This window comes from Procambarus clarkii, chromosome 39 (genome assembly GCF_040958095.1).
Source record: "Procambarus clarkii isolate CNS0578487 chromosome 39, FALCON_Pclarkii_2.0, whole genome shotgun sequence".
NCBI classification, from domain to species: Eukaryota; Metazoa; Arthropoda; class Malacostraca; order Decapoda; family Cambaridae; genus Procambarus; species Procambarus clarkii.
In genome coordinates this window covers 39,830,851-39,848,914 of record NC_091188.1, presented here as the reverse complement: position 1 = coordinate 39,848,914, position 18,064 = coordinate 39,830,851, and the positions used below count along the sequence as shown (strand labels likewise).

At 39.9% G+C, this 18,064-nt stretch overlaps 1 protein-coding gene across 2 annotated transcripts in view; it reads left to right on the top strand.

Annotated features, from left to right (window-relative positions):
• The window catches only part of LOC123760263 (HUWE1-associated protein modifying stress responses), a 33,693-nt gene extending 16,225 nt beyond the window's left edge, over positions 1-17,468 (top strand). Inside the window, exon 5 of one of the 2 annotated variants that reach the window (XM_045745776.2) lies at positions 14,213-17,468. In XM_045745776.2, the coding sequence (XP_045601732.1) occupies positions 14,213-14,415 (203 nt within the window). In that variant the 3' untranslated portion in view covers positions 14,416-17,468. The other variant, XM_045745777.2, reaches the window with a different exon arrangement.
• The last annotated feature ends 596 nt before the right edge of the window (positions 17,469-18,064 follow it).

The following is an 18,064-nucleotide window of genomic DNA, read 5'->3' as shown; positions in this document are numbered from 1 at the left end:
TAATATTTTGCATCTGCTTGACTATCTCCTTTGTGAAGTGGAACAATCTCAGCTGATTTACGTATGTCAGGGATGACACCAATATATAAACAGGGCCTCCAAAAGATGTTTAGGGCCTGTGATAGTGGTGTTTTGCACTTCTCAATGAATACAGAATTCCAAGAATCTGTGCCTGGTGCAGAGTGCATGGGCATGCTGTCTATGGCTACTTCAAAGTCTAGTTGGGTTAGGGTGACATCTGATATATGGTTTGATGTTGGTGTCACATGCATGAAAAATTCATTTAGATCATTGATCTTCAGTGTGTACAGGGGTTCACTGAAAACAGATTCATACTGAAATCTCGGCATTTCACTCATTTCTTTGTTGTCATCTGTGAAAGTTCTATCATCCTTGTGCAAGGGCCCAATGCTGGATGAAGATTTTGTTCTAGTTTTTGTGTAGGAGAAAAGTATTTTGAATTCCACTCTATTTCACTTATGGCTTTCTGCTCTCATTGCCCCTCTAGGATATTATATGATTCTTGGAACTTGAGTGTGATCATTTCTATTTCCCTACATAGCCTTCCTTGTCGTTGATGGGAATAGAGTGGAGCGTTTGAGATGTTCTGCTATTTGTTTTCTTCGTCTGTAAAAGGAACTTCGTTCCTAGAACTTCCTAGAAAAAAATTTGCACCCCATGAATATCATAGCATTTAAAGTACATAATTACATGCGCTGTTTGCACTGTTTCTGAGAGTGCAGTGTTGTAATGCCTTGAAAAATGTGGAGGTGCATTATTAGAAAACCACATGCATAGTGAATCCATTCAATTTAACCCTTAACATGCTAGGGGTATAATAAAATATCCTTTCTTCCCCACAGGCGCATGTAATTTTGAAAAAAAAAAAAAAATCTTCCTAACCTGTTAATTTGAGTTCACTGATCACGGGAAAAATAATAAAAAAAATCGTAAGTGGCATATATTGTCCGCTATAGGGTGGGGAAATCTGGCAAAAAATAGGCGCTGACTCAGCGTGCGTCCCAGGCGGTCTGTTGCTCGCCAGCTGTCAGGCCGGAGTTGCCACAAAGAGATAATTACCTAATTATTTCAATGTCTCTGATTGATTTTTCATAGTTTTTTTGCTGTAATATTATTCAATAGTGTGTAGTTTGATATATTTATATAATAAAATGAGTGAATCATTGCTGTACTCAAAAATATGGTGTGCATATTATTGATTCAATTATATTCATCAATCAGTGAACAAATACTTTGTTGGTTATTACACTATAAGCACAGGTTATATATAAGTATCTGCATGTTTTGTTCACCATAACGAACCACTAAGTAGCTATTATGAGTCAAAAAGTAACGAGGAGTGACCGCCGTGTACCAGCCAGCCACTCACGCCCTCCCTCAAGTCATCTGACTCACCCACATTCTCCTCCCACAATACTGTTTCTGCTTTTATTCACTATATACGGACGCTATATATAAGTATCTACATTCGTGTTCACCATAACGAGCCACTAAGTTGGTATGCTGAGTGGCAGTGGCAGCCAGTGGCAGCCCACTACTGGCAGCCACTCCCTCCCTCCCTCCCTCCCTCACCTCAACTGACTTGCCACCATTCTCCACCCACCATACTGTTTTTGCTTTTATATACAGACGTTATATATAAGTATTTACATGTTTTGTTCACCATAACTGTACATCTAAGCTTGTATGGTGAGTAAAGGTACAAAGACGTAGGACCTCACACAGTCACCTGATGGCTGCTGCCCTCAAGGCCAGATGCACTAATATTTCTCCAACAACAATACTGTTTGTGGTGTTATTTCACTATATACACACACATTATATATAAATATCTACCTGTTTTATTCACCATACTTGTACAAGTAAACTGGTATGGTGCCCAAAGACCATCGTGGTAACCAGTAAACAACACCGTCGTCTGCACGGTGGCGTCGTACAGACGACACCACCGCCCTCACCAAAATGGCGGCTCCCAACCTACTCCTCTTGCTGTTTATACCCTCTGTACACACGTTATATATAAGTATCTACATTTGTGTTCACCATAGCGAACCACTAAGCTGGTATGGTAAGTGCAGTCAATAAAAGGTGGCCACACACAGTCAGAAGACATCGCCACCACCCTCCCTCCCACAGCATTACTCCTCCCTCCCACAGCATTACTCCTCCCTCCATGGAGCACAGCGCTAAATATCACCACAATCCTGCTATTATCAGAACCCTGGTCAGTTTTATCAGTCAGGGGTCTTCTGTAATATCATCGCTACATAATAGTATGAACTAAGTATATTATGGCTTTTTTAGGCGATGCTGTGGTCACAAGCTGAACAGCAGTGCTGTTAGCTCATGCTGCGTGCGTCAGGCTCACTCAATACTGAGGCCAATAACACCCGGGAGTTTGGCCCATGATTTTTAAAAAAATGGCGTCTGTTTACAAGAGCCCTGATGAAGGTGCGGTGAATCATTCAGGGCCTCGTAGCCTGGTGGATAGCGCGCAGGACTCGTAATTCTGTGGCGCGGGTTCGATTCCCGCACGAGGCAGAAACAAATGGGCAAAGTTTCTTTCGCCCTGAATGCCCCTGTTACCTAGCAGTAAATAGGTACCTGGGAGTTAGTCAGCTGTCACGGGCTGCTTCCTGGGGGTGGAGGCCTGGTCGAGGACCGGGCCGCGGGGACACTAAAAATGCCCCGAAATCATCTCAAGATAACCTCAAGATAACCCCGTGTATCCGCGGGCTGTTTAAATCTTGCGTAGTACTTCCAACACGTCATATGATGTGATGCGCAGTTGAGTGGAACAACTTCCAACACGTCATATGATGTGATGCGCAGTTGAGTGGAACAACTTCCAACACGTCATATGACGTGATGCGCACTTTAAGGGTTAAACTTAACAACATAAAGGAAAAACAGGCATAGGCTCCATAAGCCTTAATTATTAAAAAAAAAAAAAAAAACTTCTCTCAGTAATACATAGAACACAATGTAATTGGAGCTAACAGCTTCCATATTGGATATGAGTTGGATCAACCATAGCTCACCCCGGGCAACCATGCATTCACATCAATACACATTGATATGAACACATCAATACACACACATGAAGCTGGAAAAAGTTCAGAGGTATGCCACTAGACTAGTCCCAGAACTAAGAGGCATGAGTTACGAGGAAAGGCTGCGGGAAATGCACCTCACGACATTGGAAGACAGAAGAGTAAGGGGAGACATGATCACTACCTACAAAATCCTCAGGGGAATTGACAGGGTAGATAAGGATAAACTATTTAACACTGGTGGTATGCAAACAAGGGGACACAGATGGAACCGAGTACCCAAATGAGCCACAGGGACGTTAGAAAGAACTTTTTCAGTGTCAGAGTAGTTAACAGGTGGAATGCATTAGGCAGTGATGTGGTGGAGGCTGACTTCATACACAGTTTCAAATGTAGATATGATAGAGCCCAGGAGGTTCAGGAATCTCTACACCAGTTGATTGACAGTTGAGAGGCGAGACCAAAGAGCCAAAGCTCAACCCCCACAAGCATAAATAGGTGAGTACATAGAAAAAATATCAATAGCGTGATGCATCAAATGAACAAACCACCCATAGCCAGTTTAAGGGCTAATGAGAATACACATCATCTGTTGTCCAGAGATTAATCGGCCTTTTGGAAATTGTGAACTATGCAAGCGAAACCTGCGTGTTCATCATAGTGACTGACGAATAATTTGATGAAGAAAACAAGACTGTGGCTGCCAGATGGATTTAATGCACATCAAGGAATTATGATTCCAATTTGTGAAATGCTTTTTAGGAAGTAAATAAGTGTTAAAATCAAACATTTAGAGAGATGCACTAATACTGGAATAGGGCAGCATTGTTAGAAATTATAGCAAGATTATGAGTGGGTGTGAAGTGTGTGCCAGTGGCCAAAGCAGAGGTGCTTCCCGTATTCTACCCTCATCCAACTACTGGAAGTTCCTCTTGTAAATATAAGTGTACTAGTGTGCTTAAAATAGTTGATTCAGTGGAGAAAATAAGAAATATATTAATAATACAAATACTAATGAACGTTTTAATGTGTATACAGTGGAATCTTACTCTACGAATTTATTCTGTTCCAAGAAATGCATCGTAATCCAAATATTCACATACCGAATAGAATTTTCCCATAAGAAATAATGTAAATTGAATTAATCTGTTCTTCATACAAAATATTAGTTTAAAAATACATTTTATACAGAATACTACACCATATATTTTACTGGCATATGGAAAGTGGTGAGGATGGGAGGCGATAGTGTTTGGAAGGGGATTCCCTTTTCATTATAACAGATGCAGTGATGACATTTCTGGGGTACTCTCTCTCACATTTTGTAGTCATACCACTAGTACCAAGTTATGGCTACAGGTTAACAGAACGGCTTACTGTAGCCTATCTAGGTGAGCCTTTTCAGGAAAACTTTGCTGTTCTTCACATACTGCACATATTTTCCTAGCCAGAGCCCTCATGTGCATACTGTCTTCATGTTTGCAAATGATCTCTCTCATTTTCTATTGTCATCCTCACAACTATTTTCTTAGGGTTAACTTTACCACTGACTTTCTTGGGACCCATGGTGTGATATATAATAAGAACTTTTATAAGCCCCCAAAAAAAGAAATCACAAAAATGATGAAATTGTTCACATAGAATTCAAGCGCGGTTATTGCTAGGTGGCATGCAGGCGTAAACGGATCTTACTGACTTGAGTATGAACGAGCGTCATACTCTGGAACAAACCTCGTACAGCAGGGCATATTTTCCGACAAAATTTTCACCGTACACTGAAAAATTTGTATTCAGGTGTATAACAAGTTTCCACTGTACTTTGGATGATCTGTCATCCACAAATGAGAGTACATATAGCAACTGTTTGTTGAAAAATGACACATTTTTGCATGACATGTATGACATGACACATTCCATCAACAGCATGTAGTACATGCTGTTGCTGCTCACAGCATTACAGTAACACTTGGTTATGAAGAAATAAATAATTATGGTTATTTTGCAAAGATAATTCCATAGACGATCTTGACTGATAGACTTTGTACAAGATTCAGATAACAGTAAACATAATGCTGGTTATGATCTCAGTGCAAGGCAGACATTCACAGCACACAGCCGTGGTTTCGTGCATTTACACCTCATGAAACATGACCTTTCCTGCCCGAAACGCTTTACGTAATAGTGGCTTTAGGCATTGTATGTACTAGCTCTATCTATTAATCCAACAAACTTTGTAAAATCTCTTTATGTATGTACCTTACCTAAATAAACATTTATTTATTATTTATTTATTATGACCTCATGCTCCTTTAGAAAATAAACTTGTGGAAAGATATTAATATTCATGATTTAGTGATCAGGAATTGGATGATAATAGCAGTGTGTAGCAGAAATATAATGTGATCTACCTATTGTAGCTTCCGGGTATCAACAGCCCCGCGGACTTGTTTCCGACCAGGCCTTCCGGTTGGTGGTCTGGTCAACCAGGCTGTTGGACACACAGCCTTGTTGATCAGGTATTTGATATATGGCACACATACATTATTGACTCAAAAATCTGTGTACTGTACCTGTGATCTATATGTTTTGTGATACAGTATTATTGACACCCCATTGTATCATTGCCCTTGAAAAAAACATTGTAAAACATTTCAAATACTAAGAAAATATTATATATTTAATGTGTGCAGTTACAATTTCGCTCAAAACATGCTTGTATGGACTGAGATTACCGCTCACTAGAACTGCTTAGTAGTTCGTAATCATGCAAGAAGATTGTAGTTCGTATTCATGCAAGAAAATTGTAGTTCATAATCATGCAAGAAAACGTATATACTGTAGTCACATAAGTGTGTACAATATAACAACATAAAAAAAATGTTTTATGTTCTAAGCAAATACTATAATCCACACCTGAGCGACAGGAATATGTGTGTGCACGCATACCTGTGATCTTCATGTTCTGAGATACAAATAACATTATTGATAGCCCATTGCACTTGAAAAAAAACCATGGTAAAACGTTAGAAATCCTAAGAAAATGTTATGTATTCAATGTTAAAATGTTGTGAAAAACAAGAGGAACTAGGCTGAACTGTCATAACATGTATGGTTTGAGGTTACTGAACCCACCAGAACTGCTTTGTGGTTTATAATCATGCATGAAAATGTGTGTAGTTAGACAGTATATAAATGTGTGTGTACAGTGTAATAACAGCCAAAACTGTTTTATTGTTTAAGCAAATAATATAGTGCATATCTTAGTAATACAAATATATTTGAGCATTCCAATGTTCCACACATTCCATTATATAAATGTATCAAAAACACACTATTGAATAACATTACTGCAAAAATAAATATATATATATATATATATATATATATATATATATATATAATATATGTTCAGCAGGGGGCTTTACAGGCCTAAGACCCCAGCACATCAAACAAATGCTGAACCCGGTGCTTGGAGATGCTGCAAAGGACCTTCTAGTGGAACTTACCAGATTCTCCAACATGTGTTTGGCTGGCGGCATCCCTGAGGACATCAGGCCTGTCTTTTATGGAGCAGCACTCTGTGCTCTAAAGAAGAAGGATAGGGGTATCAGGCCCATTGCCGTTGGCAACACCCTCCGACGCCTTGTAGCTAAGGCTGCAGTGAGATCTATCAGCCAGGAAGCAGCCACCTTGCTGAAACCTCATCAGCTCGGGTTTGGGATTCCCCTAGGTTGTGAAGCTGCAGCACATGCAGCGCGGGCTTACATTGTTGATCTCCCGGACCAGAAGGCACTAGTAAAGCTTGACTTCAAAAATGCCTTCAATCAAGTCAGACGAGACGCTGTCCTCAGGGCTGTACACAACCATTTCCGTCCCCTTTACCCATTCATCCGATCGTGCTACAGTGGGGACTCTAAGCTTCTTTTTGGGGAGCATGAAATAAACTCCTGTGAAGGTGTCCAACAAGGTGACCCCTTAGCCCCCCTCCTTTTCTGCCTAGCTATCAAAGAGGTCACTGATAGTCTGACAAGCGAGCTAAACATCTGGTACCTGGATGATGGCACTCTAGCTGGAACTCCGGAAACCATTTTGGGGGATATAAGGAAAATCCAGGAGCAGGGAGCAGCCTTAGGCCTCATTCTCAATGCATCCAAATGTGAAATAATCTCCCGCAACCCAGACATCACTGGGCAAATACAAAGTGCTCTTCCAGACATTCTCGTTGTTGAGCCACCGGACTGCACTCTCCTGGGTGCCCCCATTGGCCCACGAGCAATCGAGGAGGTCCTGGCTGCAAAAATCACTGACCTAAAGAGAATGCAGGACAGGATTGACAAGATTGATGCCCATGATGCTCTCTTTCTCCTTACAAGATGCCTGTCTCTCCCTAAGTTGACCTACTTTCTGAGATGTTCTCCATCCTACAGCAGCCCTAAGTTAAATGTGTATGACACCCTTCTGAGGTCCATGCTGGTGAAAGTCCTGAACCTGCCATTGGACGACGACTCAGTGGGAGCAAGCAACCCTTCCTGTAAGACTCGGCGGCCTTGGTGTCCGCACAGCCTCCCAAATTGCTCTACCAGCCTTCCTTTCCTCCTCTCATGCATCGCACGACCTCGTCAGAGATATTTTACCTGCAACCCTGAGAGATTCAGCAGGAATACACGATCCTGCTTTCACTGAATGTTCAAATCAGTGGAATGTTCTTGCAGCCCCAGAAACCATTATAGAGCCAACAAAACAACACAAACAGTCCGGCTGGGACCACCCTCTAGTGGAAAAAGTAGCTGATGCCATGCTAAGCGTCGCAACATCAGACAAGGAGAAAGCCCGCCTCAGAGCAGTTCGTGCCCCCCATGCAGGAGACTTCCTCCTGGCAGTACCCATGTCTGCAATGGGCACGCGCCTAGATCCAGAATCCCTTCGTGTAGCAGTGGCCCTCCGCCTTGGTGCCCCAATTCACACTGAATACAAGTGTATTTGCAACAGGGTGGAAGCAGACCAATACGGACTGCATGGGTTGCATTGCGGAAGCACAAAGGGCTGGCATGCAAGACACAACGAGGTCAATGACATCATCAAGAGAAGCCTCGTCTCAGCTGGGTGCCCAGCGGAGAGAGAACCTCGCATCCTAGGGGTCCAAAACCCGGATTTCCCAGCACTTCGCCCTGATGGCATCACCATATACTCATGGAAGGAGGGTAGACAGTTGGTGTGGGACTACACATGTGTATCCACCCTGGCTGACACCTATGTACACTTCGGAGCTGATCAAGCAGGTGGGGCGGCCAACCACAGGGAAACAGCAAAATCACTCAAGTACAGGCGACTGGAAGGTCAATACCTCTTTGTTCCCATAGCGTCTGAGACGCATGGCCCCTGGGGCAAGAGTGCCTTGGGATTTCTCAAGGAATTGGGGTCCAAGCTCATTGACGTCACCAGAGACCCAAGGGCTTCCAGTTTTTTATTTCAGCGTCGCAGTGTGGCGATCCAGAGGGGAAATGCTTGCTGCGTCCTCGGTTCCTGTCCAGAAGCGGAGGAGCTTCAAGAGATCCATAACCTTTAGGCATTTGTCTTGTATGTTTTGTAACCTTTAAATACACAATAAAGGAAAAAAAAAAAAGGGGAAGGGGGTGGTAGGAGAAAAGCACACAGAAACTGTATTGGAGGGAATACACATTCCCTCCAATGCGTTATGTGTGGTTTCCTCCGAGGCTATGGGTCCCCCTTCTTCCAGCCAGAGGTGGTACTCTATGAATATATTTATATATATATATATATATATATATATATATATATATATGTCGTACCTAGTAGCCAGAACGCACTTTTATATATATATATATATATATATATATATATAATAATATGTATATATATATATCCATATCCATGTATCCGAGACATTGGAATAAATGTAAAAAATATATTTGTGGCAACTCTCGGCTGGCTCCTGGTGACCATTCCGGGGTGATTGCTTAATGAACACACATGAATTGTGACTTGATTGCGCGAATGCCAGGCTTCACCACGGCCTAGGTAAGTCACACATGCCCCCCCCCCCCCTTTCTCATGATCAAGGAATGCATCTTAAAAATATTAGAAGGAAGACAGTGTGTTAGAATTGTTTATTTTAAGCACACCCCTGGGTGTTCTCTCCTCTACTGGTATATACAGTGCAATGTCTACTCAACAAACTCGGTGCATCTTGGCAGCAAGGCAAACTGCTGACCTCTTGGAAGAAACCAGACATCATTCCGATTCCATAGCCGAAAGAATCTGGCAATTACAGGCCCATTTCATTAACATTTTGCCTGGTCATAATGCATATTGTCTGTACACGAATATACTCAGTCTGGCCGAGGACACACTGCGTCCAAAATTAAAATATTAGATAAAAAAAAAATCCTTTTTTTTTTTTATTATTTTCCGAACATTATGGGACTTGTTTTAAAATGTGCACAAACGTCTTCCCTTTTTCTGTAATGCACAACTGATACAAAGAAACTCATTGCTCCAATTCCAAGAAGTAATAATTTGGTCACTGTTGAACTTTGACTATGAGACTGGCATCTCCAAAATGACAACAACATACATCTAGGTGATGAACATGACGATGAGAGCAGATGTACTGGCGACAGTGTTGCAGCCCCTGGACCATCGTGTGTGAGGTGACCACTCTTCCCGTCATCACCTTCAAGTGAAGAATCATCATCCGACTCAGAAGACGAGGTTCAGATTATTCCCTGTGGTGCTGCTAGTAGAAGACCTCGTATTGTGGATAAACCTGAACCTCTGAACAGAAACTTGAACCATTCCCTAGTTCGCATTGAGAAAGGTTTGAAGTGTCATGTCTGGTAAAAGGAAGGACAGCAGGTATAAGTGCAAGTGCTGTGGTGTGGCACTGTGTGCTGCACCATGCTCCAGCTTGTACCATCGCAAGAGGACATACTGGGATGATAAACAGTAATGCTTTCCCACCATCCACTCCACCTATACAACATGGGTTGAGAAACTTCGGGAAACATTTTCCTGGAGCGGGTGTAGTGGTTCAACCTAATGCTCAACTCATGCTCTACAGAAATCAATGGGTGGTAAGTACAGACATGTTTATTAATTTTTTATACATAAGATATTGTGGTACAAACACTTATGCGAAGAAAGCAAGACAAAAACGAATGAAATAGTGTAACAAATAATGTCGGGAACTAATAACGAGTGTAAATAATAATGAAAAGCCGTTTTTTTCACTTGATGTATTTTATTCTTATGGTATTAATGCTGTTCTTCCATTTGCCCTTATATGCATATATCCCTTTAGAGCATTCTATTGTGAACAATTTGATACCGAAATGAACGATGTAGCATGAAAATTCAGGTGAGAAAACTGAAGAGTATAAACATTTTAGTGCGGGTGCGTGCTCATGGGAAACTCGGCCAACCTTGTGGTTTGCGCATCGGGCCAGGCAAAGTTTTAAATTAACATCATGCATTAGTAAGACTGCAGAACAGAGGTCATGCATTAGTAAGACTGCAGAACAGATGGTCTTAATTATGCTCCCGTGGACGACTGGAGCCCTGAATAAGCACATATTTGGCTCCATTAGAGGAGTAGGTACTGCCAACTACATTACTAGGAACTGCACTCTTTCCAGGCTGGATTTACTCACCTGATTCAATGAACAAGAGTTTGCTGAGACAAATGCCTTATTGATTTGCTTAGGATGTTGGGACAGGTTCACAGAATGGGTGGAAAAGTTGCCAGTCATATCATAAATTAGTCTTAATCAGCCTATAGCATAGGAACCAAGAGGGATTAAATGGTAACACACTTAATAGAACTGCAATTACCTATTTAATGATGTTCATAGATGGACATAAGATTAGAAGAAAGAGCTGGGGGACCTTGGGAAAGCCATTGACCATATTTAAAACAAAATTCTATGGTTCATTTTCATTTTGAGATTTCCAGGTTTTCGTTCAACAACATTGTCTGTTTTCCTCTGAAAAGGTGGTTTTGAGGCAAGGGCATGGGAAATATGTTAGATATGGTTAAATCTCTTTACAGATAGACTCTCTTGATATGACAGGTTGAAATTAAAATATTGCTCAGTGAAATCAGCCCATAGAGCGGGAGAAATATTAGGGTTTGAATGTAACTGTTAACACTTTGCCTCACCGATAACGCATAATGCGTCTGTATATGAATATACTGTGCTTGTGTGCAAGAGGATGCACACTGCATACAAAATTTAAATATTTGTTGAAATTCCATTTACTGTTCAATTATTATGGGACTAGTTTAAAATACGCCATTTAATCCTAAAGCTGCTAAGGGGTCCTGAGGAGATTTACACCCCTGTGTGCAAGAAAAAAAAATTATAAAAAATTTTGTCTATTAAAAATGTTAATTTGTGTTCCCTGAGCACGGGAAAAATAATAAAAAAATCGTAGGTAACATATTTTGGGTGCAATAGGCCGAGGAAGTCGGGCAAAAAATGGGCATTGACAGAGCGGTTGTCAGAGCCAGTCAGAGTCATCCGAGCTGACAGGAGGGAGTTGCCACAAAGATATTATTACCTAATTATTTCAATGTCTCTGATTTTTTCTTAGTTTTTTGCAGTAATATTATTCAGTAGTGTGTATTGTGATATATAATAAAAGGGGTGAATCATCGCTATACTCAAAAGTATGGTGTGCATATTAATGATTCAATTATGATGTTCATAAAACAATAAACAAATAGTTTTGCTATTATTACACTCTATACACAGGTTATATATAAGTATCTGCATGTTTTTGTTCACCATAACGAACCACTAAGTTGGTATTGAGAGTCGAAAAGCAATGAGGAGTGACCGCCAAACACCAGCCAGCCACTCGTTGCCACTCCCTCAACAACGCCTCACTCGTCCACTTTCTCCTCCCACCATCCTGCTTTTGATTTTATTCACTATATACAGACGTTTATATATAAGTATCTAGATGTTTTGTTCAACACAACTGTACAACTAAGCTGATATAGTTAGTTCAGGCACTTAAGAGATGTCGCTACACACAATCAGCTGGCGGCTGCCTCCCTCACTCATTCAAGTTCACACGCACTAAAATTTCTTCCCCAACAATACCATTTGTAGTGTTATTACACTATATACAGATGTTATATATAAGTATCTGTATGTTTTCTTCACTACAACTGTACAGCTAAGCTGATTTAGTTAGTTCAAGCACTAAGAGTCGTCGCTACACACAGTCAGCTGGCAGCTGCCTCCTTCACTCATTCAATGTCACACATACTAAATTTTTTCCCCAACAATACTGTTTGCAGTGTTATTACACTATATACACACATTATATAAAAATATCTACATGTTGTATGCACCGTAACTATACTCGTAGGCTCGTAGGGTTCCCAAAGAGAATAGTGGCCTCCACACCGCCAGACAAATTATGCAGACGACGCCACCTCCGTCACCCAAATGGCTCCTCCCAACATAATCCTTTTGCTGTTATTACACCAATACACACATTATATATAAGTATCTACATTTGTGTTCACCATAGAGAACCACAGAGCTGGTATGGTGAATGCAGACAATAACAGGTGGCCACACAGTCAGTAAATGATGCTATCTCCCTCCCTCCCTCAGCATCACTCCTCCCACAGCACTAATTATCACAACAATCCTACTATTATCACAATCCTTGTCAATTTTATCACAGTCAAGGGTCATCTGTAATACTATCATCGCTAAATAATAGCAGTTATATATTTATTTTGACATTTTTCGGCGATGCTGTGGTCACAAGCTAAACAGCAATGCTGTTCGATGCTGCGTGCGCCAGCCTTGGTTTCTCCAACAGTACTGTGGCTCTCACACCGGAGAATATTGCCCACGATTTTTTTTTAAACTTGGCATCTGTTTACAAGAGCCCTGAGGAAGCTTATGTGAACCGCGTGTAGCCGCGGACCATTTGAATCGCGCATGGCACCCTATGGCGTATATATACGCAATGTGGGATATGTTACTCGTGGCGTATATATATATGCAGTGCGCAGTTTAAGAGTTAATTGCGAACAATTTGATACCAAAATGAACTCCGTAGCCCGAACATTGAGGTTGGAAGATTGGAAAGAGTATAAATATTTGAGTACGGGTGGGTGTGCACTAAAGGGTAAAACTCTGCCTTGCTTTGGGTGTGCTGCAGGGGGCACGCTGGCCCATTTGACCTTGTATGCATATATCCCTTTAGAACATTCTATTGCAAACAGTTTGATACCAAAATGAATTACATAGCACAAAAAATGAGGTATAAACACTGAAAAAGAGTGTAACTATTTTAGTGCGGGTGGGTGTGGACTCATGGGTAACACTCGGTCGATTTTCAGGTTTGATGTGGGTGGAGTGCTGGGGCTTTTAACCTTATATGCACATATCTCTGTAGAGAATTCTATTGCGAACATTTTGAAACTAAAATTAACGCCGTAGCACGAAAATTTAGGTGGGAAAAGTGAAAAGAGTATAAACATTTTAGTGTGGGTGCTCGCTCACGGGAAGCGCTCGAACTACCTTGGGGTGTGTTGGAGGTCGTGCGTTGGGCTGGGCAAAGTGTTAATATGGCTCCAATCATGTTTTTAATGATTTTTGTAGATGGACGGAGTATTAGAAGAAGAAGCTGGGGCTTTGGGAAAGCCTTTGAACACACTTAAACACAAATTCTATGGTTCATTTTCATCTTGAGATTTCTCAGATTTCGTTCAAAAATACGGGCCTCCTGGAGGCATCTATAGTAGCAATGACTTCCTCCCTGCATTGAATTATGGTTGATCCCATATAGTTAGTTGAATCAAGGTTGTACTGAACTTCAGTGGATGACTTCTTTGGAAGGTAACCTTCACTGGGCATTGTTGTTCATGTTGAAACCTCTCTTTTTGTATAAAAATGTTCAATTTTTTTAGGTGCCCTACTTTATCTAGACTTTTAACCTTTTTCCAGTCTCCATTTTGTCTCCTGCCGTCTAGCACCCTCTGATTCTGTAAGGTTCATTATAATAACTGAAAGCTCCTTTTCCATTTCTAGTTGCAGTTTAGAATATATTTAATGCCAGCATTTTTATTGATATGTCTTGTGTTTTAGGTCAACCTGGTTTAAATGTACGCCCACCCCCAGTTGGGTCACCTACTCTCTCCTCACGACGCCGAAACTCTGCTCATTTGCCAGAGTTGCAGGCTTTTATTTGTGACGAAATTGCAAGAAATAAGCGACCAGCCCCCTCCTCTTCCCCAACGCACGATGTGACTATGGATTCACCACAGCACAAACGTTCTCGTTATACCTAAGAACCTATTGTAAGCTAGATAAGTTTTCCGTTAAAAACCTATTTCAGTGTGCCTAAGAATCAATATTTCAGCGGGTAATTTTTTTTATGGAAAGAATGTGCAACAAAAAACTGACTATTTACTGTTTGGATTGTGAATCATTAGGTTAAGAGCCTAATAATGTATATCTCAGGTGATTTGTGGGAGTCATTGTAAAACAAGTATTGGTTCAACATGCAAAATGTTGTATGCATTAGTCAAGTGAGCTCAACTTGACTGAAAATTTGATCATTTTTTTGACACATTAAATTACCATCATTCAAGTTAGGTGATCATCCAGCCATTAGTATTCCCGGTGGAGTTATATGTAAGATACAGCCAGTTTGTTCTTCATGCCCAAGACAGTGTGTGTATTAAATATAGACCAAAAAAAGTTTGTGCCTATTGTATATAGTTTTGAAGCTAATGTTTGAGATGCTGAGCTGAACCTCAAATTTCAAACTGCACAAAATACTGAATATTTTCAAGTAATCCCACAAAGCGCCTAATTAATGGCATGATTTTACTTCACGTTGTATAGTTGTTAACAGAAAAATTACTAAACAAATATTACGGGGGTGAAATGTAAATGCCTAATTTGTTCAGACTAAGAATTATCCAAACAATTTATTTGACCAATTTAGGGAAAGCTGCTTAGTTGTGCATACAGTATTGTGAAATTAAGAGGGTCAAGGATGCAAATACATCGACATGCAGAACATTTAAATAGCTTGAATCATATTTCATGTCATCACTCATCCTGTTGCATCCTTGATGCTTAAAGGTTTTTGTTTCAGTGTTTGGTCATTACTTATAACTTCCTGTGACACTGCATATTCTTAGACAAAGGGCCTGTTACCGATCCATATATAAATTAAAACTGCAGTATTAATCTGCTAATGATATGCAACTCAAGCTAAGATCCTTTAAAGAGCTTTATTTTCCAAGACTAAGCTTAATTAATAGTTGATGACTGATTGGGAGATGACCTATTGATGTGGGAGGATAACAGTTGATGAACAAGTCTGTCATGTCCTTGTACTATGGTACCATTCAATTCAATTCCATAATAGCTGCAAGTGTTTTTTGTAGTGTACACCCAATACTGTGATAAATATGCATCAAGTTTGAGTATGTGTAAAAGGAGCTGCTACTTTTTATAAAGTTATCCTAGTGCGTACGATTGGAGCGCAGTATATACACAACATTAATTGTCAAATATCAGATTAAGCGTGTGGTGTGTAAACATAAGGACCTGTGGTATAATGATTTTCTTGACCATTTTGTTGCTGCTTGAGCGTATATATATAGTGGGATTTATCTTGTGTTGTGCTGGTATAGTCAGCCTGAAGAATTTATACAGCTGTTAGTTATGCTATTACAATTAAGTTTAAACTACTTGTATATATGTTTGTTCATAAATGGCATTAAGAAAAGTCATATAATACAGTTTTTGGTTAATGACTTGTTTCATGAGATGACTAACTGTTGTCTACTGAATTCTGCTTGTTTGTCTTTGTTGGTTATGATCTTGTTTACTAAAATAAATGAATATGAAAAAAGTCCTGTGTGTAAAATATTCAAGCAGTGTGTGTGTGTGTGTGTGTGTATGGGCATTGGAAAACTATATAAAAAGTAATTTCTCAAATTTACTGCATTGTGGCAAACTAATGTTCGACTGTTATGATTTTATTAGAAAATGTGATAGAGCACTTGCAGAGGGTTGCACATACACTACGTAAGCAAACTGTGACTAAATGGTTTCCAAATTGTGCAGTGGCGTCCATTACAAAACATATGGATATATTTTGTTATACAGCACAATACTATTCTTTGTGCACAATTTGACCTGAAGGAAAAGTTATCCAAGTAGCTCTTGTTATTATATTTGATAATAAGATAAAAACCCACTCTTGTTTATTTGTGAACTTTATGTTATGTCAGGAATTTACACAATCTTTTGCATTCCTGCTTTATCAAGGTCTGAGTGTGTGATTAGGACAAGACTTACATCTTAATGTCTCAGGAGGCTGCTATCCTAGGTCCAATCCTCTTATCCTGCTTGACCGCCGGACCATTTCACCTCTATTCCTGACTGGTGATGTCTCCTATGAAAATATGGTCGTGTGTCCTTTCTGTTATCTTGCTATTCTGGGAACTGGAGTTATTAATTTTGTTCATCTGGATGCTATCCCTCGTAACCCTCTCCATGCCCGAAGGACTGCTTTCATTCATCCATTCATTGAGATCTAACTAACATTTAAAATGCATGAATGAAAGCAGCCCCGTGAGCCACATTCCATCAGGTATGGAGAGGGTTACGAGGGATAGCATCCAGATGAAACGCCTATTAATAACAACTCCAGTTCCCAGAATAGCAGGATAACAGAAAGGACATACAACCATATTTCCGTAGAAGACATCACCGCAGTTACATCACCAGTCGGGAATAGAGGGGAAATGGTCCGGCGGTCAATAAGGATAAGAGGATTGGACCCAGGATAGAAGCCTCATTAGATGTTGAGATGTAAGTCTTGTCCTAATCGTACACTCAGACCTTGATAAAGCACTCAGGAGAAACCGAAAGACTTGATGTAAATTCCTTATGTCGATTTCACAAATATACAAGTGTATGGGTTTTTATCCTGTGTTATTATGTCTTTTAGAAGACATTACCATTACTAATAGTAGATAATCATTTAACTGATGAATACATAACTACTATATGTAATGAATAATTGGTATCACTGGATGATTATAAGTATAATCAACATAAGAAAAAAAGGCTAAGCTCTGATGTGTAACTGGACATTGAACAATTTTAAATGACATTAAATTCTAAGGGTAAGAGGATCGAAGCAACATGATAATTTTTCTCTAGATGCATGTATGAAAGCTGTAAACAAGTAGTAATTAAGGATTTTTCAGTGATGCACTTTGTATGCAAAACTAGTCCCATACAGGAGTTTTGCTTAACCTGTACATGCTTTTCATATCCCTGATCTGACCTATTAAACACACTCTTTCCAACCATCTTTGTAATATTGCTCATTTACCTGTGCTATATTATCTCAAAAAACAAACAAAAAAAGTGATTGCTTTGTCATGATTTGAAAGCAAAATATGTTTTGTGTATGAATATGATTTAGCCCAATGCTATGGGGGCGAATGGAATTTTTTTTTTTTTTTATAAAAATTAAATGCCATGCAGTACCTTTTGATTATGCTAAATAACATCATTTCCCAAAACCAATTCTTTAAGGTCGGTGACATTCGAACGTTTCCTCTTCTCCCATAAACACGTCTTCAGGTATTCTGTAGTAAAATACAAAAAGCTGCTATTTGTTATGCCTTTCATCTCTGTGGATGGAAAATGTGTATTAAAACTACCAGTCTAATTTGACCATCTTGGTTCTTCTGGGAAATAGTCTGCTCACTGGTGTATGTACAGATATAGAGTACTTGATTTCATTATAATATATTTTCTTACTATTGACTTAGGTAAGTTGGCAAGTAATATAGCTACTGGTAAACACATGATTAGTAAGTGGTTTTGAGTCATACTGACTTAAGGTATTATACTTATGAATAACTGTTGCATCTCCTGAGCAAGGTGATAGCTTAGTGCCAC